Source organism: Tenrec ecaudatus, chromosome 16 (genome assembly GCF_050624435.1).
Source record: "Tenrec ecaudatus isolate mTenEca1 chromosome 16, mTenEca1.hap1, whole genome shotgun sequence".
NCBI classification, from domain to species: domain Eukaryota; kingdom Metazoa; phylum Chordata; class Mammalia; order Afrosoricida; family Tenrecidae; genus Tenrec; species Tenrec ecaudatus.
The window spans coordinates 108,835,927-108,860,971 of record NC_134545.1 but is presented as its reverse complement, the minus strand read 5'-3'; the positions used below and the strand labels follow the sequence as shown (position 1 = coordinate 108,860,971).

General features: G+C 52.9%; 1 protein-coding gene across 4 annotated transcripts in view; it reads right to left on the bottom strand.

Annotated features, from left to right (window-relative positions):
* The window catches only part of DOCK1 (dedicator of cytokinesis 1), a 434,492-nt gene that overhangs the window by 61,668 nt on the left and 347,779 nt on the right, over positions 1-25,045 (bottom strand). For all 4 annotated transcript variants that reach the window (XM_075534789.1, XM_075534791.1, XM_075534790.1 and 1 more), the window contains exons 30-33: positions 22,332-22,410; positions 15,824-15,924; positions 10,383-10,441; positions 4,698-4,846 (exon numbers count right to left, since the gene is read on the bottom strand). In XM_075534789.1, the coding sequence (XP_075390904.1) occupies positions 4,698-4,846; positions 10,383-10,441; positions 15,824-15,924; positions 22,332-22,410 (388 nt within the window). The remainder of the gene's footprint in view (positions 1-4,697; positions 4,847-10,382; positions 10,442-15,823; positions 15,925-22,331; positions 22,411-25,045) is intronic.

Here is a 25,045-nt window from a genome sequence, read left to right as displayed (position 1 = left end):
GCCTGCATTCTCCGGGCAGCCTGGACCTGAGGTCAAGGCCAGCTTGGCAGGAGGCTGACCCGGGATGGATCCGCCTGCACAAAAACTTCACCACGTCAGTCAAGTACAGAGAGGTTATTGGGACCGGGGGGGGGGGGGGGTGTTGGGGCGGGGGGGTGCAGGACCTGAAACCCATAGACAAATACAGTAAATGGTGGCTCTTCCCGTGGCCCTGTTCCACGCCCTCCGTGTCCACCAGGGAAGAGCAGGAAGGCCTGGGGTCCGACTGCTCCCAGGATGTGGAGTCTATCCGGCTGCCGCATGTCTGATGGATCTGTGGGCTTGTCCATCTAGTGGACTTGCCTTCTCTTTGGCGCATACAGAGGGGTGGGGCGTGGAGAGCATCGTGGCTGCGGGTCTGGAGGACACACTGAGGAAGAGGAGGGACTGATCACGTCTAGCAGAGGCCCCTTGCCTCACCTTGCTGGTGTGCCCCTTGCGCTGGGCTGCCACCCTGACAATCCAAGAGATGCTGATCCAATCTGTCACTCAGTCTTTAATCCCTGGGCTTGGAAACACTTACCTTTCTGTCTATTGCCTTCCTCTGGCTTAAGCATGTAGTAAATGTAATTACAGGTGTAATCTGTGACCCTCTAACCCAGTGGTTCTCAACCTGTGGGTCGCGAACCTTTGGGGGGTGGAATGACTCTTTCACAGGAGTTGCCCGATTCATCACAGTAGCAAAATGACAGTGATGAATTAGCAATGAAAATAAATTTATGGTTGGCGGTCACCATAACACGAGAAACTGCTTGAAAGGGTCATGGCATGAGGAAGGTTGAGAACCACTGCTCTAGCCCCAGTTCCAAAGCCTCTTCACCCTCCCTGACCATCAAGCAGGAGGTTCGCTGGTCGTGAAGCCTGGACACCCAGAATCTGCACGGCCCCAGGGGGCAGCCTGCTGGTGGGCGCTGAGCTCCCAGCCTGTGTCCAGAGACACCTTTAGAGGAGTCGCTCAGGCAGGGGTCGGGGAGGGGGTTGTGGGCAGCGACAAGGTCCCCAGGAGTGTGTCTTCGCTGCCAAACTGGCTGGCTTTGGTTGAAGGATCTGATGGGGCCTACGCATCTCTTCAAACCACTGATTGCCTCGTCTTCCCTGACTCAGGACAACCTGGCCTGTGCTGGGCCAGAACGGTGTTCCAGAGGGGTTGTGACCACTGAGCTTGGTGGGGAGGAGGGGGTGGCTGGGGGAGGTGATCGCCAGGCATTTCTTCTGAGGCACTTCTGGGGAGACTTGGCCGCTCCTGGTAAGTGGTTGTATCACTCAGGGACTCTGGGTGTGTCTTTCGAGAGACACAGTCCCCCTGGTCAGAAGTCTTGGAGTCGGGGAGTCACTCAAGCTGTATTTCTCCTAGCAAAACCCCCAAAGCCAAACTCACTGCCATCATCATCAGGTGACGCCTTTGTGGCCGCCCTGCAGTGCAGGAGGCCCCTGCTGTACCCCCAGCGGGTGGGGCAGGCACTGCCCAGGGCACCGAGTGCCCACTTGCTGTGCTGTTGTCTGATGAAGGTGACCGGCCCGGGTAGGGAACGTCAGCCCCACATACAGATGACTCCTGTTGGAATCTTGAGAGGGCTAAATGGGAATTTCTGGATGCTGTGAAGCATTTTGTCCGGCTCTCAGAGAGATGACAGAAAACAGTTCAGTGATTGAAAATACTACTCTGCGCCAGAACCTTTTCCTCTCCTGGCTTATTAGCAGAATATGGTCATTTGCTGCAATTCTCGGTGGTTAGTTCGGTGATTTCTGAAGGCATAACAAATGGGCTTCCCGGAAAAGGATGCCAGGAGGGGATTTAAATGACCGCTCGTCCATACGGCTTAGGCTAGGGGAGCTGTCTGCGTGGGGCAGGGAGAGACATGGGGCGAAGGAGACCAGGTTAGATGAAGACCATGGAGAATCCCCATATGACCATGGCTGGCCGGTCTGTGTGGATGGCACGGGAAGGGGGGATACTGGGGCCCTTCTGGGGCCTCCAAGCCCTTCCTACTCCGGCTTAGCAGACGTTGGCCTCTTTGCAAGCAGGCTCATCTCTTAAGGCAAAGCCAGGGGCAGGCTGCAGTGACAGTTCGCCCAGTTCTGGTGGCGCTTTGTGGGGTGGGTGAGTTGGCCGGGAAGGGAGCAGAGAATATGCGGGCAGCGACTGAGAGACAGTCATAAGACAGGGTATTATTGTGGGCTTGACTCCTGTTCACCCTGTCAGACAGGGGAGTCCATTCAGAGTCCCGGGGACCCTGTAGGACAGGGTCGAGGTGCCCCATAGAGATCCCAAGGCTGTGGTCGTGTAGGGGCCCGTGGCCAGGCTTTCTTCCCAGAGAGCTGCTGGTAGGCTCAACCCACTGACCTTTCAACCAGTGCACCAGCAGGGTCTCCATTCTCAAAGCCACAAGAACCATAAAAGAAGGAGCAGCTATGTCTTCTGCTTAACACACTAGAGTTTCCTTTCCGTTTCTGCCCTTTGCTTGTTCACTGGGGGGAGGTCTGTAGAGCATGCCATCAGTTTCCCACGAAAAGACTCACATACATTCTGTTTCATCTGACAGGCTGCAAACCCCACTGTGTCGGCGTCTCTATCCCACTTCCTCCCTGTGGCTCCGGTTTGCATGCCTCCTTCTGTCCTAACCCTTCTGCACTTTGGCCCTGGGTAACTCCGGCCACCTTGATCTCCCATGGTAGACTGTCAAAAGTGTGTGCATCTGACTGGTGTGTTACTCCCGGTATTGACCTGTTTGTTGTTTGGATGAACTCTGAGCCATGTGGGTGAGTTCACTTCCAGACCTGAAGGGGGACTGAGGGCCATCATCTTGGGCACGCCATCAATCTCTCTTGGACCAGTGAGTGAGCCTGGTCTCTTTTAAGAGTTTGAGTTTTGGTCCATATTTACTCCCCCCACCGCCACCCACCCCTCTCTCTAGGCCCTTCTATCAGGTCCATCCCCTTTATAGCAGCTGGTGGTGGGAGCCGGGCACTATCTAGTCCTTCTGGTCTCAGGGTCATGGAGACCAGGAGACCAATGCTCCATCAGCCCATTGGACTTAGCTTGTGTTTGTGAGTCTTTCCATTTCCATTACTCTTCCTTCCTCCAGATAAGGAGGGACCAATACTTGTGCCTATGGTGGCCGTGGCCACTCAGGAGCTTCTAAGACTCCAGTCACTAGTCCCCGAATGACGACAGAGGACACTGTCTTCGTAGGCTAGTCAAACACTCAAGTCTCGTAGAGGCAAAAAGCACAGTTCCTTCCCCCTCTCCATTAGGTCTGCACATCTCATGCACGAGGGCAGCCAATGTAGGTCCTTGTCACTGTGACTACTATGGACAGGTAATTAAATCTGAGGCTGACAGCTCAACAGCCAGCCCCGCCCTGGGAGTTCTCTGAGATGACCAGGCAGACGGGATGGGTTGCGCTGGTATTGTGTGGCATGCCCATTGATAGACGGACACACGAGCAAGGGACAGAATGACGAGAGCTCTGGAAGAGATTCCACACTCAGAGGGACGAATGGCGTAATCCTGGAAAACCCTGGGATCGGGCCAATGGTACTGAGAGAAGCGCATGGCTCCCACACGGCTGTGGGAGAGGAGACAGAAAACCAACTGGCCAGGGAGACCAAGAAAGCCAGCAAGGGCCAGACGAACCTGCAACCAAGAAAGCCGGTGATCCCAGGGCCTGGCAGTGACGGCAGAGATGGAGAAAGAACCGTGGCTGCTACGTTGAACTCAAGAATCTCAGTGACGACGTGTCTACCCAGCAGTCCCCTCTCTGCTACACATTTGGTCACCGTGAGTCAGAGCTGACGGGTCGGTAGCTGACTCCCTATCAACAAAGCAACCACATAGAGGGCCTCCCACCTTCCAGAGTCTTCTCCTGCTTTCTGGAACACATCCTGGTCCACTGGAAGGAAAACGGACCCGTGTGTGTGTGTGTGTGTGTGTGTGTGTGTGTGTGTTTGTACGATCGAAATCATAGCTACCATACTACTTTCCACAGAATCCAGTTAGGAGGTTCTGTGGGAGACAGACTCCAGGCATCTGGCCCTCATGTATGTTTTGAGCAGTTAACATGCCTTCTCCTTAAGGACTTTTCATCCCTGCCACCGCTCAAGGAGCGGACTCATGCTTAGGAGGATCAGCGCAAAAGGCATTAGACTTCAGGACAAGAGATCTGCCGCGCACTGTCATGCTGACAACGGACGCACTGTGGCATCTGATGACACGCTCGGGAAGTGCTCACGCCCAGGACGGAGGCGGTTGAGTCTTCCACCAGGATTCAAGGCGTCTAAATCCAGACGGGAATGAGCGAGGTGAAGCCAAGCAAGGAGAACAATTTCCCGGCTCAAGATGAGTGCGAAGGGGAGATGGGAGGAAGCTTTTTCCTGGATGAAAGGCAGGGGAGGGGGGGTTTCCCTCTGAAATTACAAACCACACCCACTGGAGTCGATTCCAACCCATCACCGCCCTACAGGACGGAGAACTGCCCACAGGAATTCTAGGCGGCCACCTTTGCGGAAGCAGACTACCTCAACTTTCTCCCACAGAGCGGCTGGTGGGCTCAAACTGTCAACCTTTCCTCAGTTGGTTCAGGGCTCAGCCCACGACTAGGACTGCTGCCTCAGGGTCTGAGTCTTGCTTCCTCCTCAGCTCCTTGGCCACCACCTACCATCTGGAAGCTGCGGGTGGAGTGGAATTCACACTGCATCATGTCGAAGAAGATGGGGATGGTGGCCTTGCGCAGCTCTGTCTCAGGGATCAGCGTCATTTCCAACATGGGGCCCACCATCTCCGGAATGAACTTGATCTTGTGTTGACCTGGGAGGAAGAGATGTATCGGGCAGCGTTATAAAGGGCTTCCAAATGGACCGGAAGGACGACATGCTTGGTCAATTGGAGGGGCACCAGATGGACTGACACGGTGGCTGCAGCAGCGGGCAGGGGGCAAAGGTGAGGGTGGGGCAGGACCAGGCAGTGCCTGGCTGTGCCGTGCCTCAGGTCGCTGTGGGTTGGAACCGACTTGATGGCAGCTGATGACAAACGGACCAGAGAGGAAGAAGGTGACCCGACACTGATCTTGCGACTCTGAACACAGGACGTGGGGGTCCTTGCCCCCACTCCTGGAGACAATTTTGCCCATCTGGAGCTTACAGTCGAGAAGGTGGAGTGAACTACAAGTCTGCAAGGACAGTTATTTTAAAAAACAAAACAAACACCTAGACCAAATGTGGCCTTGCAGACCCGCCTGGCCTGTGAGCCAAGACCAGAGACCCAGCATGAGTGTGAACACAAGCAGCTCCCGGCGGGCCAGTTTGGAGGGAGCAGGACCAGCTCCGCGCTCATTGGCTCCCGCCACACCGAGCAATGCTCATTTAAACACTACCCTTCTTCCTCGCCTCGCCTCGCCTCACGGTCCTTCCAGATTCGGTGCTTTAAAGGAATGGAGACCATGTGGAACAACGGTCTCACTACTGTGAATGACAGTGGGCAGTTTAATACTCCCAATCCAGAAACGACGGGCCTCGAGACGCTAACTCAGAGTGACCCTCTCTACGGGAGCACAGAGCCTCCCTGCGCTCTGGTGGGTGGGTCTGAACCGGCGACCTTGCTTTCCCAGCCTGCCTTCTGGTGAACAGCTGAGTCCCCGGAGCAGGGGCTGAGACCCCGGACCACGGGGATACTGTATCAGTGGGCCGACGACTTCTGGAAGCGGCTCTCAGCACCATGCAGAGCTTGTCCCCTGTTTTACAGACGAGGAAACTGCCACCCCCAAGGTCCAAAAGCTAGTCCTTTGGGGGAGCAAGACTTGAACCTGAGCCCAAGACTGAAGCTGCGTCTCATGTCTGCCTTTCCCCGCGGTCTCCTTGGTGTTGGGACTCCACCCACCTCTCAGCACTGAAGATAGTGCATTGTCTCAGGTGCCAGTCAGGTAGATGCCGGGGCCAGTGCCCTGCTGTTCTAGCCAGCACAGCTGGGGTGCCAGCAGGCTTCCAAAATCATCCTCCGAAAGTACAGATGTGCTGCTCGCAGCACCCAAACCTCTCCCGACCCTTTCTCCTCCCCATCACTTCTGCTGGTACTGTGCTTTGAGGGGGACCATTGGGCTGCGAATGACAAGGTCGGTGGTTCGAACCCACCAGCTGCTCTGCGGGAGAAAAGGGAGGCAGTCTGTTTCTATAAAGGGTCCCAGCCTTGGGAACACCGTGGGGGAGGATCTACTCTGACATACATGGCCTCTGTGAGTCAGAACCACCATCTGAAAATCCACACACACACCCCACCCCAGCAGCGTCACCAGAGAAGGCCGGTCCTGGCTGAGCAGAGAGCACATCCCTCCTGTGGGTTCAGGTTGCTGGGTTGTCCCTGCAATGCTTCTGATAGGCATGAGACGGCCACCCAACAGTCTCTTAACCTGCCTCACCATTAAGTCTCCCTCCCAGCTGGCACTTCCCTTGCATCTGCCTAAGAAATGTCAGAGCGGGCCTTTCCGCCGACAGGGGACGGTGGCAGCCAGTTGTTTGTCAGGCACGATGCCAGGGTCAGGAAGTTCTCTGCCTATCACCCCAAGTGGTTGGGGCTCTTGGCTTGGGGGTGGGGAGGCACATGCCAGGGGGCTGCACATGGCTGGAGGAGCAGGCCTTGGGGACATGAGTGATGGACACAATGACCTGCTCCTCTGTGATGCCTGTGTCTCACGTCTGCCTTGTGCCCTGGTCTCCTTGGAACTGGAACGGGACACGGAGCCCTGGGGCCAAGGGGCCGACACAAAGCCAGCAGCAGTTTGAGCCCACCAGCGGTTCCACGGGAAAACGATGAGGCCGTCTGCGCCTGCCAGGATTGACAGCCTCGGGAACACATGGAGCAGTTCTCCCTTGTCCCAGAGGGTCTCTAGGAGACCAATCAACTTAACGAGGAGCCCAGGTGAGGTCATCGTGATGACAGATGCAGCCGGAGACCCAGCTGCTCAGTCTGGGTGTTGAGAATCAGATTAGACCCACATCTGTCTCCCTCGAAAGCCAGGCCTCCAGGGAGTCCTCAGAGCAGCCCCTAAAGAAGACCCCCACCCTCATCGTGATTCCCATCACCCCTCACCACGTGACTTGCACCTAGAATGACAGACTGTGACAAGGAGCCAGTCACTGCCTCCTTAGGGACTCCGGAGGTGACATTAGAATTACAGACAGTGCAAGATATGAGAACAATAATAATTTATCATTTATCCAGGGGTCATGAGGGTAGGAGGGTGGGGAGGGAGGGGGGAAAGGAGCTGACACCAAAGGCTCAAGTAGAAAGAACAGGTTTTGAAATGATGATGGCAACATACGCACAAATGTGCCTGATACAATCGATGGATGGGTGGTTATAAGCTGTATGAGCCCCCAGTAAAATGATTCATAAAAAGAAAGAAATACTTCAAGAAGGAAACCAACAGGAAGGGTGCCTCCCCACCCCACCCCCACGGTAGGCTCTGGTCACTTCATCTGGGCCAGGCTGTGGCCTCGGTGGAGGCACCATGGTGCGGTGTGAGGGTGCACAGGCGGGTAGGGAGAGGGTGGGCGGTGCAGGGGCCTCTGCTGTTCATGCGGCTCTGAGAGTATACAGGTAGAACTGCCCTGCCCCTCCTGGGAGAGGGGCACCAGAGGCTGATCTTTCAGAAGTTGATTAACAGGCCTTTCCGGCAAGGGGCCTTTGGGTGGACACAAGCCGCCAGCCTTCCAGTGGGCAGCCAAGCATGTGGCGCCTCGGTGCCACTCCGGGCCCCGATGTGGCAAGACCAGATGCTTAGCACAGAGCACATGTGCCAACAGTCAGACCATCTGCCCTCAGGACCATCTGCCCTGACCGCCCCACCAGGGCAGGCTCGAGGCACCCACAGCAGCGTGGACAGTGGGCCAAGTCTTCTCAGCCGGCAGTGCTCACGCGGCTGTCCCCTGACTGCCTGGGGGCGGGGGGGGGCACCCTGGAGCAGCAAGCGGCTTGAGAAGCAAGATTTACAGGCAGCTCCTTTCCCCAGCCCCTCATTGGCCAGTGTTGCATGTGGCCACTAGGGGGACCTGGGTGGGAGACTGGTTTCTGGGTTTCCGGTAAGTCACATGCCAGCAGAGTCTCTCAGAGCTTCCAGATTCAGAGAGATCAGAGAGAAAGGCCTAGTGACCTAGTTCCAAAATTTGACAAAGGAAACATTAAGGATCCAAATGAAACACACCAGCAGGAGGGGGCCTGCCACTGGGGGGGGGGGAGGACTTTCTGGTGAAGCAAAGGGTCAGTGAGGGCGTGCGAGTCTGTGAGGTGGACTGGCATCAGGCCCGGGATGCGCCAGTGCTGATGATGACCCAGGACAGGGCAACGTTCTGGTGTGCGGTACTTCAAGCTGTCTTGAGTCTGAGCCACCGAAGACATGGCAAAGAGCTGGCTCGCTATCTTGTTTTCTCCCTTCCTCCTCATTTACTGTCTACCTCCCTATCTACCCATCCTTCCTCTGTCTATCCATCCATCTATCTACCCATCTCCACCCATCATCCATCCCTCAGCTATCTCCCATCTTCCCATCCATCATCTGTCTATCCATCTATCTACCCATCACCCTATATCATCCATCATTCATTTATCTATCTATCTATCATCTATCTACCCACCATCTACCTATCCATCCACCATCTATTTACCTGTCTATTCATCTACCTATCCTTTATATCCATCATTTATCTTTCTATCCATCCATCAACTATCTATCTATTCATCATATATATATATATATATCCAGCCATCATCTATCTATCCACTATCTATACATTTATCATCTGTCTATTCACCCATTACCTTTCTATCTACCCACCCATCACCTATATATCTTATCTATATACTCACTTATTTTTCTATTCATCCATCCATCCATCCATCCATCCATCCATCCATCCATCCATCCATCCATCTATCTATCTATCTATCTATCTATCTATCTATCTATCTATCTATCTATCTGCATACCTATCAAGTTGCCCTGATCTCTGATGAAACAAGTGAACCCCTGGCATCATGGGGTCACTAGAGAGGGAAGTGGACAGATGCCCCTATCTTCCTGTTAGAGCAAAGATTCACTGGGGGGTGAGGAGGAGAAGAGGCCTCTCCCAGCAATCCCTCTGAGCTTTTTGTTCCTGCCTGAGGGCTCGGAGCCCTTGTGGGTCTGAGGCAGGAAGCGTAGCTGACACCCTGCTCACTCATCACCTCCAGCATCCCGGGCACAGCCACCAGTCCCTCACGGCATGAGGGTGCACATGAGCCTGCCGGCTGAAGACAGACACGCCTTACCCTCTACAAGGTATGAGTCCAGGTTCACGAGGACACCTTCATTCCAGATGGTAGAGAAACACCACTTTCTGTTTTAGGGAACTTATCTAAAGTACCAGACTGGTGATACTGATAAAGGAGACTGGGCGATTTTTAATGATGAAAGCAGGTGGGAAAATCGTATTGACTTCTTATCACATATACCATGTACCCATTGCATGAGTACATATGCTGCCCACCTGGTGGCAGTGTACCTAAACACTGGGTCTGGCTTTCCGAGGTGAATGCACCCTTCTGAGGTGGAGTTGGTATAAAATGACCTTCAAGTACGTTAGAAAAGCCCAGGTCAGTTGCCATCAAGTCGATTCCGATGTACCGTGCCCACATGCATGTAGAGGCGGGGGCGGGTTTCACAGTTTGGACAAAGAAACAGAGGCAATGCTCGTGTCACCCAGGGTGCCAAGGCACAGCTGTGTCCATCAGACATGGATTTTCCCACCCACTCCACCCAGCAGGTTTCACTTCCTTCATTTTGGTAAGCACCTAACCGGAAGGTTGCTGGTTCAAGACCAGACAGAGGAGGACGACGTGGGAATCTGCTTCTGTCAAGATGACAGCCGCTCCTCACTGACTGACTGCATCTGTGTCTGACTTCTTACATTCACGACAATCACAACCCTCAGCCACCCGACTTGTATGCACTTTATGCATATTTCCCGAGGGCTGAGGGGGCCTGCTGGACTGTTAGAGGCAGGGTCGGCTGGGCTGAGCCAGGATTCTTGGTGGTTTGGCTACAGTACGAAGGTGTCAGTTGAAAGTCAGGTTGTGATGTCATCATCCTTCATTTCTGCACGACACTGGTTTTGAAACGCCGAGCTCGTCTTTGGGAATTAGCACGCACCTCCAGGAAACCCCCGTGGCAGGTCTATGCTGTCACACGGGGTCGCTGTGTGCTGGCTCAACACCAGCAGCAGCTGTCGTTTCCTGAACACAAAGCCGTCGCTTGTGATGTCAGCACCAGCCAAGAGCACCAGTGTCAGCCCCCGCCAAAACCCCGGCTACTCACCCAGGTTGTACCACATGTCTCTGATCTCAAACCCAATCTGTCTCCTCATGTCGCCGTACCTGAGAACCAGGAGAGAGAGAAGGCTCAGTCACTCCACAGGGCATCTAGAATCAGACCGGAATTTGCTTAAGTGCAATTAAAGCTTCTCATCCCCGAGAGGGGACAGAGGAAGGAGCTGGGGGAGCGGACTTGGGGTTTGATCTCCATGGGTTACCTAACACGCCCCACTGCCGGCAGGCGAGCGGAGGAGAACGTGCATGCTTGGTTGAGAGGTGGCTGGTTTTCCCTGCATGTTGTTGGGCACAGATGACAAAGCCATCCGCTCCCCCAACATCCAGGCCAGGGAAAGCTACGTGCATATAACGCGCTATCTGCTTCATCGGTTTAACCCTTCCAGGACCCATGGGGCATAGCGTACCCACCCACAAATTTCCTGCCGCTGGTGTTTAGTGGGAAGCCTCCATCCCACCTGTAGTGTGTGCTGCCACCTGGTGGGGGATTGTATGGCTGCGTGGATTGGAAGAAAAAACGGGCCTCGGCTCACAGAACCCAATACTAGAAACCCTTTGGGATATAAGTGTCTCATCAATGATACAAAAAAATTTACACCATCTGAAATGATAAACAATTTTATTTTGGTTTTCCTTTCATTCAAAATACCTTCCATGACAGAAAGCTCTGGGCTTCAACCAATAATTCCAGACAGACGGCAATCAGGCCTTGAAAGGGTTAAATGTAAAGACAGGTTCAAAGCCCAGAGGTGGCATTGGATACGGCAGCGCCTTTGTTTATCAGGGAAAATAATTGCTAATTTGCTTCCCAGTGGAGGAGCAGGAGGTGTGCGTTTCACGAGTAAACAGAATTTGATGCTTCCGACGATAAACCTTTATTGGTTTGTGAGCAATTTAACTTTTTCCTTTATTGCCTCAGGAAAAAGCTGATTATATTAAAAATAATAATTTGCCAAGATTACCATACAGGATTGCAGTCTGGCAGCTGCAGGGCGGCGGGAGCTGGGCTGAGCATCCACGTGTCGGCGGAGGTGTGGGGCACATTCTGAGTCCTGGACAACCACCCGCCCACCGCCACTCCGTGTCACTGGCCGTAAGTGCCACAGTGGTGAGCCACAGACCCACTGCCTTGTTATCACCAGCCTCCAGGGCCCTGACACCTGCCGGTCACTCACAACTGGCAAGGACGGCAGCCGGGTGACCCCTTCTGCCATGGAGAGGGCAACCCACTTGGTGGCTTCACCTGTGTGGTGACACCATGTGTGCAGGTGACACGGTGTGTGCAGGGGTCCAGTGACTGGACCCATTTGACAGACAGAGGCACTGAGGCCGGGGAGCTTAAGCCTCTTTCCCTGAGGACAAGCTGACCCTGCGAGGTAAATGGTATTACCTACAAGCCCAAAGGCGGGACCGATGGTGAGGTAGGTTCCTTGGTAAGTGAGATGGGGCAGTGTGGAGGGGGTATGCCCAGCTAGGTAGTGAGTCTCAGATTGCAAGCACAGGCAGGTGGGCACCCTTTGCTCTGTAAGTGGCTCCACCCCACGCTGCCCAAGGACGTGGAGCCCAAACACCATGAGTCCGTCTCCTGGGTGCTTGCAGCACCAGCTCATACATCCACAGGGCCCGGCACTTTTGCTGAGCAGGGCCCTGTGGAAGCAGCTGCCCTGTCCGAGAGAGGCCACTGAGGTGGCATAGCCGTATGAGAAAGCTGCATCCTCCGGATGTATCGGGAAGAAGGATGTGGGACATGGGACCTGGGCAGGGCTCTGGGCAATCAGGTTCCGCGTTTGGGCGCGGTGGGGAGATGCAACTCCTTGGGCAGCCAGGGAAGGCAGCCCCCAGAATACCACATGGCCCTCTCCAGCCCTCCACCACCCACGTTCAGGGCTCATTATGCCAAGGAGGGGCCGAGGCCTCACAAGGAGGTATAAGCTGGCTGCAGACACAGAATTCCTGGTCATCCGGGGATGCCAGTGCTCCGAACACAAGGAGTGCCAATATTGGGTTCATCATGTCTCCCTGAGGGCAGGGTGGTTCCATGGGAAAATGCGTGGGGTCCAGTCCTGCTCTGTGCACCTCATGCCCAGCCAGCTCCCACCCGACCTGGGAGGCTACAGGATGCTAAGAGGAGGGAGGGGTTTCAGCAGAGCTTCCAGACTGCGGCAGGCCAGGGAGAAAGGTGTAGCCATCTCCTTTCAAGCACCAGCAGATAAAAACCCTCAGGCCCACGTGACCAGGTCCTGAGCGATCACGAGGCCAGGGCACGGCTGGGCAGTGTTTCCTTCCTGGGCCCTCCATGGGTGGGGGCTGAGTCCATGGTAGGCAGCATCAACACAGCTGTTCCCGCCCACCCACATGCCTGTCTGACCCTGGCTGGCCCTCCTCTCTCAGGCCTTCTTACTACTCTGCATCCAAAGGAAATCCCAAAGTTTAGAAATGAAAGTACAGCAGACAACCCGCAGTGGCAGGCTTACACCACACGGCTGGGGTCACTGGGCTGGCTTGTGCGTGCCCCAGAGCTGGTACGGAGAGTCCAGGTGGCACCGTGAGCTGCGAATCCCAAGGTTCAAACCCACTAACTGCTCCATGGAAGAAATAGGAGGCTGTCTGCTCCTGCAAGGATTACAGCCTTGGAAACCGGCGGCAGTTCTACTCTGTGCTCCAGGTATTGCCATGAGGGGGAATTACCTGAGGCAGGGGCGGGTGGGGGGGGGAGGGGGCAGCTTGAGGCTGAATCCTGGGAAGCGGGCAGCCAGTGTGGAACTAACTCCAAACTCACTGCCACCATCAAGTCAGTGCTGACTCACAGTGACCCGCTGTGGGTTTCCGAGACTGTATTTGTTGACAGGAGTAGAAAGCCCAGGCTTTCTTCCTTGGAACTGCTGCCGGTTTTGAACTACTGACCACTCGGATCACAGCCGAACTCAAAATCAAGAGTGAGGGAACTCAACCTCTCGGTCAACTCTTCTTGGAGATCAGCATGGATAGGAAAGCCTGCCAGCCTTCAGAAGTGCCCCAGGGCTGTTAGAGGAAGACTGCCCCCACCCCCACTGTGATTTTAATAGTCACACCAATCAGGTAGCTTCCAGGACAGAATGAGACAGGAGGACAGGGGCTGGCAGGTGGAGGGCAAAGTGGGATTTTCCTGGCAGTGAGACTGATCATTTCTTCAGTTTTAATAAGAAGACAGCTTTGATGAATCTGTCTGCGTCCCTCAGCAATCCCCAAATAGAGTTACAGCTGTCACCTGAATACAGGAGGGCTTTGGGGACCACCCCCAAGTTCTTTCCAAGGAGACTTTGCCCAAAACAAACGAGCCAGCTGGCGTCTTGGGCTCAATGCCCTCGTGACATGGGCAGAATTTCTGAGCGGAGGCTTAGGAAGGTTACCAGCTGGACTGCTCACTCCTGCAAGGTCAGTAGTTCGAAACACTAGCTGATCTACAGGAGGACGATGAGGCTTTCTACTCCCGTACAGAGTGACAGTCTGAGAAAGCCACAGGGGTGGTTCTGCTCTGTCCTGTAGGGTCACGATGAGTCAGAAACCAGCTCGAGAGAGGGGAGTTGGGTTGTGGCCACGTTATCCTGGATTGATGGACTACAGTTCAAAGCTGTTTAAAGGCCAGGGGAGGATCCGAGTATTTTTTGTCTGAACAGGGGGCCGTAAGCCTGAAGGACCTGTACTAGTGCCAGAGGGAGATGCAGGTTGGGAAGCAGGCCATAGAGGTGGAAAGCCCAAGCTTCCAACACCCCATCCCACTGTCTCCCACCAGGACTCACATGGTGTGCTCCAAGACCACATCACGAGACAAGTGTCCCAGAGAGCTCACGGTGACACTCGGAGGTGGCCCAGAAGCTGCCATGGCCCTGTTTCCAGGGTGTGTTGGGCAAGGCGTTACCTGAGGCAGATCTCTGCTTCCATGCCCAGCTCCCCTGAGCCCACCCAAAGAGGGATCAATCATAGGACTACCCTTTCAACTGTCCCAGGGCCCCTGGGACTCACCTCACCAGATCCCACACCCGCAGTCCCCCAAACCCTCCATGAACTTATTCCCACACTTCAATGTCCTCTCAGGAGGGAAATTCCTTAGGGAATTCCTTCGTCCATGTTTTCTTTTGATTTTGGGGGAGGGGTTTATCAAATTTTGGGGGGCTGGAGAGGGGATGGTCCATCACTGTTTTGGGGGAGAGGGGCTTTGGGCTGGAGTTGGGCATTTAAAAAAAGACCCTCTGAACTCGCTGCCTTCGAGTTGTTGCAGACTCATCACGGCCAGACAGTGGAACGGCCCCTATGGGCTTCGGAGACGTAACTCTTCACGGGATCAGAAAGTCTCCGGCTTTTCCTATAGAACAGCTGGTGGTTTTGAACACCTGACCTTGTGGTTTGCAGCCCAGGGCATAATCATGACACCACCGGGGCGCCTTCTTGAACACTAGGATCACTTTTATTTGCAGAGTTTTGATGGTCAACAAACTGGGTCCTGGTTTCCACATGACAGAGGGTCCTGCTATAAAAAGGGGGATGTTAAGCCCAGATGGTGGGCTTGCATAATTGTATGTGTTTTCCATGGCAGCTGTAGAAGTCACTGCACTGGTGGATGTATTGCTGCATATAGATCAACAGCCACCACCATTACAACATGCGAAAGAAAAAACACTTTTCCAGAAAAGAATTATTGGCTGTGGAATTGATAGGCACCTGCTGGTGACTGTTGGTAGGGGTTGTTTTGCTGGCTCCGCCTCACAGAGATTACATGCAAATGAGATCATGCATTGCCCAGCCTGGCGCTGCTCCCGAGGTCAGCTGTGGGTGGGACTGTGAGGAAACCAGGAGGCATATGGATGGTGACATGGCGGGGGAGGGGGTGCGACACACAGTTCTTGCAAATCCAGAAGAGAGGGCTGTGGTCACCTTCGATGAGGACCCACTGAGAAAGCCAACAATCCCATAGGTGCTGGTCCCATTGGCCGGGAACTATTTCTTCCTTCCTTCCTTCCTTCCTTCCTTCCTTCCTTCCTTCCTTCCTTCCTTCCTTCCTCCCTCCCTTCCTCTTTTCTTGCTTTCTTTCTTCAATCTGAGCAGCACTGGAGAATGGAGTGGCCAAGTTCCCTTCCCATAGAATAACATCACAGAACTCCCATGCAGAGCGGCCACTTCCCAGAATGCTCCTCTGGGTCTCCCTGAAGCCTTGAATCACATTGGCCTTGAGCCTACCTCAATGCCACGTCAGATCTGATTTCCAGGTTAGAAACGGCAGTGCCTGACTCAGGATATAAAGCCACGCCTCCGTTACTTGGTGACTGCATCTCGATGTGGGCCAGCTTGGCTAAGAGAGATGCTACGGAAATTCTGCAAATGGGGCTAGAAGGCTCCGCCTGCCCCCCCATCCCCACCCCCACCCCAGGCCTGCCAAGATGGACGAGGACTTACTTGTTAAGGATTTTGGCTCGCTTAGCACTTGAGAAGTTCTCCAGCTGCAAGGACTCCTGGGTCAGGAAAGCCACGGCCAGGTGGAAGTAGTTGTTCCAGAGCTGAAGACCGAGATGGGAGATGCAGAGTTAATGAGCAGCTCGGCGGAGGACAGGGACATCGCCCACACAATTCGGAAGGCCCACGTTTCCTTCTTAACATGCTCACTACCTACAAATTGTTGGCCGTGTGCAGGGACCACTTTCCCAAACTTCCAGCCCACTGCCGACAAGTGGATTCCGACTCACGGCGACCCAGATGGACAGAGTGGACTGCGCCAGAGGGTCTCCGAGAGTGGGATCTCCCTGGAAGCAGGCAGCCTCACGTGTGCCGCAAAGACTCACAGGCCAGCAGCAGTCGATCCCTTACCTAGTGCACTGCCAGGGCTCTGACTGTGTGTGTTCAAATCCTAGTTCAGCCATTGACTGGGGCATTCGTAGGAAGGGGGATGAAAGATCATGGAAATTTTCTGAGCGCCTTTTGAAGCCTCTTCTCCTATGTGGGCAACTGCCCTTGCCTCTGTGCTTCCTCATCAACACATCCGGTTTCTGACAGGGCTGAGGACTAAGTGCATGTGGGGTACAGTCAGGGGTGCCTGACTCTGTAGGCACTGGACACAGGTAAGCTCTCTTGTAACCATGTCCCGGACCCACAGCCAATAGTCATCAAAGATGGCTCTGACTCAAGGCGCTCCTGCGTGTCCCCATGGAGCTGCATGCCACAGGGGTTTTGAGTGGTCGATTTTCTAGGAAGTTGGTCACCAGACCTTTCTTTGGCAATACCTCAGTGGTTTCTTTGGCAATACCTCAGGCAGTGGTTGTTTATGCCTGTTTGCTTACCGGAGCAAGAAAGCGGACACTCCCTCTGGGCTATGTACTGTGGCTCTGTTGACTTTATGAATCCATCCACAGCCCCAAGCTGCAAGCCCAGTACCCTCTCACAGATCAGAACATCGGCCTCTAAACATGGCTTTTTCTGCCATGTGTAATCCTTCTCAAACCCGGTGCCCATCTGGCTGGCCACATCCCTGCTGGAGCCCCTTGGTCAGTCCAGATACACAGGGGCATGAGGGACGAATGCCATTCTTCCTTGGAATGCCTCACTGGGCTGCATCTTATTCCCACGACATCCTAAGACCGACATCCACCCCCGCCCCAGAGGCCCTGTCCACCCCTTGCCTGTGACGTCCAAGCTTGAAGGTGTTTTGAATGATTTTAAGCAAGGAACCTGTAGGTGCCAGGTCTCTCATTTACAAATCAGGGATGGTATTTATTATAACCAATGAGATAGCTGCAAAAGAGTCTATAAAAATAAGGTGTCAACATGATTGACTCTATTTTTAATTAGCTGTGAAGGAAGTGGAAATTTGAAGGCATTATATGGGATTTCAGTAAGAACATGCTGTCATTCCATTTATCCAGCATTTCCCATGAATTGGGCACTTTATATATTAATACCCCATCTCATCTGATCACTACGGAATTAACCTGTCTTAAAGAGGACATTCTAACATTTTCAATAGACCCCAAGGGATCACAGGCAGCAGAAGTTGGCTCAGAACTGGGGCGTCCCAGACACCACAGCCCACACTCCCTCACCTGTTCCCAGAAGAAAGCAGGGGGTCTAACCTCCCCCTCCCCCAAAGCAGCAGTTGACAACTCCAGGGGGCACAGTTCTACTCTTACTCCCTTGGAGTTTCCATGAGCTGAATCACCCTGACCATGAAATAAACCCATTTACATTCCTAGAAATGTAAGTATAAATTCAATGGGACCCCAGTGGAAATGTAAGCTTCTTAAAAAATAAGAAATTAAAAAAAACCCTAAACAAGCTGATTTAAAAGGTACAGGGCAGAAGAAAGGAGTTAAGTACAGCCAAGGTAATTTTGCAATAGAAAAGCAATGGGGAGCTGCTGGCTCTACAAGCTGGGTATAAAAGGTGTAAAGTGAAATCCACAACAGCAGTAACACAGGCAGAAGAGCACACACAGTCACACACACACAACGACACACGTGCACACACACATGAACACATGTGCACACACCTATGAACACACATATACATGTGAGCATACCCCACATGCACATACATGCAGACACACAAACACACGTGAGCATGCCCGAACACACATACGCACACGAACACACACACATTTGCAGTGACAATATCAGTATGTGTCAAGACACATGAAAAAGGACCAGACAGCATCCTACATCATATTGACATGGGAAGAAGTGAGCCTACCTTGTCAATGTTAACTAATTACAGAAATCCTATGGATGGCATGCCTGAACATTAAAACAAACATGCAAAGATCTACAGAGGTATTAGCAGACACTGAAAAACAACCCCCAAGCCCCAGACCACTTGCCGTGTGTGGTCTCCAACTCAGGGCAACCCCACGGGCAGCACAGGGCGACACCCCAGGCGTTCAACTGCTGGTTTTCTGGAGGTCCCTCTGGGTGCCCTGCAGCACCAACTTTTTCGTCAGCAATCAAGTACTTAGCTGTTTACCCACCCAGGGGCCAGATCCCAGGTTCCTAATTAATATGATGGGGTTTCAACATGCTCATGGAAGAGTCAAATGAAGACATAATGGCATTTGTCCGTAAACTTTGTGAAACTCCCTTTATTTTATTTAAAACTTTGATAATGAGCAAAAAGAGAAAGGGTTGCTAAGCAAACCAGAAAACTGAACTCTTAACATCAAAGAAATGAACTGATACATCTGCCCATTAAAAAAAATTTGGAACATTTTCATAAGATAAGCCTAAACCCACCAGATGAGGAAGTGAGACAAACACTCTGTTAGGAAAAGAAGGAGCAAGGGGGATAATGTAGAAGCCCACCACTGCTGAGGGTGCTCAGCCCCGCAGGGTCGGGAAAGGCCCACCATTGCTGAAGGTGCTCAGCCCCGCAGGGTCAGGAAAGGCCCACCACTGCTGAGGGTGCTCAGCCCCGCAGGGGTCGGGAAAGGCCCACCATTGCTGAGGGTGCTCAGCCCCGCAGAGGTCGGGAAAGGCCCACCACCCCTGGAGCAAGTCACCCCGGGAGCAAGTCACCCCAGGCTGGAGAAGAGCCTGGGCAAGGGACATCTCAAAGAAAGTTAGCTCCCAGGACTCCGATGGCGAAGGGGTTTGAGGAGAGTGCAGTTTACATCTTAAGACCGTTTAGCCTGGCATCTATAGATCTAAGAATCTGTTTGTGCACAATGCACACCCTCTAGCGCTGGTGTGCAAAACTGTTCAGAGCAGCACCGCTCCCACCGAAAGGAAGAAACGGCTCACAGGCAGCCAGTGAAGGATGCCCCACCGCAGGCCAGGGGGCAGCCCCCCAGCACAGAGAGAGCTGGCCCCAGGGCTTCCAAGGCTGGGAGACAGCAGACAGCTCCATCTTCTCCCAGGGGTGGCTGGTGTTTTCAAACCACCCACCTTTGGTGAACAGCCTGGTACTTAGCACACTGCGCCACCAGGGCCTCTCAGTGGGGGAATGGTACTGGGACACACAGGGGACCAGACACTTCCTGCTTAAGGCGATGGAAACATGGGTCTGCAGATGGGAGTGCATGGGACTCTGTTCACACAACTAGAGAGTGGGTATCTCCGCAGAGGAGGCAGCAGAGTCCTGAAGGGTGTGTGTGTGTGTCTGTGTGTGCCACTGTGTGTATAGTGTGTGTGTGTGGTGTGGTGTGGTCTGTGTGTGGTTAGTGGTGGGTGGTGTGTTTGTGTGTCCATGTGTGTTTGCATGCATGTTTGTGGTATGTGTGCATGCATGTGTATGTGGTGCATGTGTGTGCATATGTGTATCTGTGCATGTGCATGTGTATATGTGTCTGTGCCTTCACATGTAACTCAATATGCAGTTAGTCTTCAGTGATAATTTTCAGTGACAATATAACCAGGTATCAAGACATATGAACATTAAGTGCAGAAATGATAAAAATTAAAATTGCAAAAAATAAAGAGAATAAGAAGCAATTCTAGATAGAAGACACTTGTGAGAGCCAGCCCCGGCAGCGCTGCCTCAGACAGGGGCTGTCACCCATTTCCTGTTCTTCTCCCTTCAGTGGATAAACCATAGAGTCTGCCTCGCAGACAGGTTCCCGCCTCGCCCAGCCTCCGGCTTGCACAGGTGTTGCTGTCTGTCCTCAGGTCACTGGCAATGAGTCGATGCCGACTCATGGCCCTCTTGGACAGATTCGAACTGCCTCCATGGGGTTTCCAGATTGGGATGACTTACAGGGATAGAAAGTATCATCTTTCTCCATCTTGCTGTCTATATCATGATAGAGATTTATATTCTATAATGCCAATAACACTGAATGTAAGCGTTACAGTCTCAGAAAAACACAGGAGCAGTGCCTTATAGGGTTGCCACACAGGCTCGCTACGAGTCAGAATTCGCTTGACGGCAATGATGTTGGTTTGGGATAAATAGAGGAATGAAGTAACAGTGTCTCTGCCGCAGAAGACAATCTGACACAGCAAGCTTCCCATCTGCCCTCGGTGTTCTGCAGGCAATGCAGGTGTGCGACGTGCACACCTGGTAAGACACTGCTTAGCTGGATCACTAACTGGCTCTGTGTAAATTCTCAGGTGCCTTCTTGGGAAAGGAGGCTGCAATCCATCCTAGGAGCCTGGCTTGCCGGGTGGCTGCATCTGGATGCCTTTGCGCGTGGCAAACCTTAGCTCACGTAGCTAAGTAATGATGACAAATAAAGTCACGAGGAGCAGAAACATGCCCAGAGTGTGAGCACTGCACCTGTCGGCACAAATGCCATACGTTGAGCAAGCACTCACGCCAGGCACCATCAGCAAGAGTTCTCTCTCTCTCTCTCTCTCTCTGTACACACACACACGCACACACACTCACACGTACACACACTCACGCGCACACACGCACGCACATGCACACACTCATTCACACTCACGCACACACTCACACGCACACTCACACACACTCACACACACTCACACACACACGCTCACTCACACACACACACACTCACGCCCACACTCACACACGCACACACACGCACACACACAGGCATGCTTAGAAGGAACAGCTATTCAAGTGGTGAGCTGGTTCCCAGCACACTGGAGTCCATGGCAGTCAAGTTTCCTTTCTGGCAACAACCAGAAAAAAACCTCGTTACTAACCTGCAACCATATAAAGGCGTGAACCGTAAACCAGGTCCCTGAGGAGGAGGGGAGAGGTAGACATACAGCCGTAACCCAATTTATTCCTGGGAGAACGCCGTGTGAAATAGAACCCAGGATGTAACAAACTTAGCTGTGTAAGTCCGCACTCTGCTGTACCCACTTTAAGACTTTACAGCCATCAGGGCAACAGCTACACACAAAGGGTGGCTCAGCGCAAATTGCAAACCTGTATTTCGTCCTCTGCTGCCCCCTCACCCCTACCTCCCAACCACCATCACTAATTGTTCGCACCTGGAGCCTTAAGGTGGAAGTCCTGGGATGCCTGAATCGAATGACTTCAGGCCTACATTCAAACTCCATGAGCAATTAATCCGAAATGTTGACTTCGACGGGGCTGAAGGGCAAAACGGCCTTCTGGGCGCGTGTTAGCTGCTGTGTCAGAGGGACACGAGCCAGGGTCCTGGCTCGGACGGCAGCTGTGTGTGCAAGGGGTCTCTCAAGAGTGTGTCCTGAGCTGGGCCAAAGAGAGTGCCTTGCTCCACATGTCAGAGGTCAGGGACTGTGAGCGGAGTTGACACTGCCAAATGAAGCCTGGGTCCGTGTCAAGATCACGTAAGGAGCTGGTACCCCAGCCCGGAGGCTCCAGTTCCCCTTCTGCTAGCTCGTTACCAACCTGCAATGATATAAACCGGGTCCCTGAGGAGGAGGGGAGAGGGAGACATACAGCCGAAACCCAATTTATTCCTGCCGGAACACTGTGGGAAACAGGGCTCAGGATGCCACAAACTTAGCCTGTACAAATCCGCACTATGCTGTTACTCACTTCGTTAAGACTCCAGTTTAACAGCCTCGTAACTGCGTCCCAGCTTCTCCGGTCCTCCTCCGTGGCCTGGCCTTTGCTTGCTTCATCAGATAAAACCCGCTCCCAAGCTTGCTCTCTCCCCCAAGTTGCAGCCCACTACAGCATCTTGCCTGGGTACTTGCATTCTCCACACTTCCTTACTTAAAACTCTCTTGGATGTCCAGCAGAGCTGTGTCTGGCGGTGTTTTACTAGATCCCTCTCATCCTTGCGGCATTCTGTGATGCTCAGATGGCATGAAGGTGGGCTCCCTGGTCAGAGATCCCCATTCGCCTATCTATCTGATCCAGGTGTTTCTCTCTGAGACACCACTTCTGGACCCCAGAGGGTGTTGAGTTTCAGTCCTTGGGTCCCATATAGGATTGTAAGTTCTCAGCCCAAACCAGTTCATCTCCCCAATTCCTCTCAACAGGATCCGTCCCTGAAGGTCCTGTCTACTTCTCTTACCTGTAGCTCAAAGCTGGCTTGATCCAGAAACTTTTTGTTCAGCATATCTGCATACTGATTAATTGCTCGCAGGAACACTCTGAAAGAAAGAGCAGGAGAGAGTTACATAATTAGACACTTAAGCCCTGGCACCTTTGTGGGCTTGTCATTTCAATTAGACGTAGCCTGAGAACGTCTGGGAAAAAAAACAAAAACGGACACTCCAGGTCAGGTGAAAAGAGGCAAGGCTTTGCCGACATAGACGCGGAGCACACAGCGTTCTATGCAGATGGTCTCAATGTTGATCAGGACATGCAGCGCATGCAGAACCAAAGGCAAAAAGCTACTGCCTCCAAGTGGATTCCCAGTGGCAGCACCCTGCGGTTCGAGAGGAACTGCCCCGGGGTGGTCCCGAGGTTAAGGGGTCTTCAGGCAGAAAGCCGGCTACACCTTCCTCCCTTTGAGGGACTGGTGGATTCAGGCGGGCGCTTTCACTGCTGCGACACCAGGCCTCCTCAGCACAAAGGAACCAAACGGACCCACAGCCCCTGAAAGGAGCCCGTGGAAGCACCACTGCAAAGCTGAAGGTTCAAAGAGGCGTCAAGGAAATTCGTGGATCAGGCTGCAGTGCCTCTATGTCCCATTATCACAGCGGTGTTTGCTCAGCTGCGTACTTTTCAGTTAGGCTTAGTTACACACCAGCCATCAGGCTCGGAAGCCACATCCCCAGACCCCAAATCGCAGACCAAACTTGCTGCTGAGTCAAAGCTGACTCACAATGACCCCGTCCGGAACAGAATGGCCCCTGTTGGTTTCCCAGACCATAAGTCCTCACAGGAATGGAAAGCCTCATCTTTCTCCCGCAGAGTGGCCAGTAGTTTTGAACTACTGACCTTGCCTTAGCAGACCAACCATGTAAACACTACGCCACCTGAGTCCCTTAGGCTTGGAATAGCTTGGTACAAGGTTAGCTATGCTTGGAATGGGTGGGAGGGTGGATGGATGGATGGATGGATGGATGGATGAGTTGGTCCAGAAGATCAGGCCTTGACCAATAATACAGGGCTCCTAGAATCTAGTCTTCCAAGTTTCTGACTCTCCTGGACACCCCCCTGCACTCCATAGAGCTTTCCTATACTGGGGTCAGCCCTAAAGGGTTCCCCAATCGGAACTTCTTCCTCACTGGGCATTGGACACTGAAGGGCAGTGGCCCCTTGACCTTAGCATCACTTCTGGTGTGCTCTTTCATGGAGAGGCTTGTCTTTAGCAGTATCCTCCAGGTCAACATTTTAAATTTTTCTTTCTTTTTTTTTTCCCCAGTAAGCTTTTCCTAGTGAATTGGGTGAAGGTGTACAGAACAGATGATCAGCATTCTATGTAACAATTCATCCCCTCAACACAATACCACTTTATCCCACTTCCTCCCTGCCCCAGTTGCCATTCCTCCCTCCGTCATAGCCCTTCTGAACTCTGCCCTCGAGCAAATGCTGCTCTTTTGACTTCAAATGGTTAACTGTGCTAAGGGATGTGGACCTCTCTGGTGTCAATCTGTACCCTCTGTAGGGCTGTGGCATAAGGGGTTACCAGCTGGGCTGCTAACAGCAAGGTCAGCAGTTCGAAACCACACCATGGGAGAAAGAAGAGGCTTTCTACTCCCATAAAGAGTTACAGTCTCAGAAAGTCCCAGAAGCTGTTCTAGACCCTGCCCGGGCAGGTCCCTGTGAGGGAGAATTGACTCGATGGCAGTGAGTTTGGTTTTGGTAGACCTGTCTAGAAGGGCCCTGATGGTGTAGTGGTTACGCTTGGAGCTGCTAAGTGCAAGTTAAGCAGTTCAAAACCACCAGCCGTTCTGCAGGAGAAAGATGAGACTTTCTGTATAGCCCAGGAGTTCAAAGGAGAAGTTCTACTCTGTCCTGTAGGGTTCTTATGAGTCAGAGTCGATTGGCGGCAGTGAGGATGGAAGCCTAGACCTCGTGCTTGGCTGAGAGCTGAGCCATGCGGGGAAAGCCCAAGTGAAGGCCTTCAGAGACAGTCCTGGGTTGCTAGGCTCCCCATTTTCACCATTCGATCCAGGACAGCCAACAGTGGCATTGGGGCACCATCTTCACAAGGTCCATTCATCCTTTGGGCTTATTGTTCACATGCTTCCTTAATTTTCTGTGCTCTGGATGGGCGTGGGAGAGGTGGGGGCAATGATCTGAAAGGACCCTCTGCCCTGCAGTGATACCTCAGGGACCTTGTGCTAGGTTTTTGCCAACATGGCACCTGTAAGAAGACAGGCGGAGTCTAGCCTGTCAATCGGGTCACAACCTGATGGTACCTCCTGGCAGGTGTGGCCTTCTCAAAAGGAGGATCCTTTCTCTCTCTCTCTCTCTCTGCCTTCAATTTCCTCTGGAGGAATCATGTGGGGACCTGCCAGAGTCCAGTGATGTTTGTTTCCACTGCCATTGGATCCACAAGACTTTTCACCCACTGGTCAGAGATGTTTCTGCCTTCTGCATCATTGCATATGGTTTTGTGAGTCTGAAGGGGGTCTTATGGACTAGTATCAGACATATGGACTTAAGTTGGACTATACGGGGCTGTTTGCTCAACATACAATTACTTCTTAATATAAAGCTCTCTCTTTCACATATATATGAGTGTCAATGTGCTTGTTTCTTCTGGTCAACCTTCTTTCACATATATATGAGTGTCACTGTGTTTGTTTCTGTCAACCTAGCCTAACACAGACC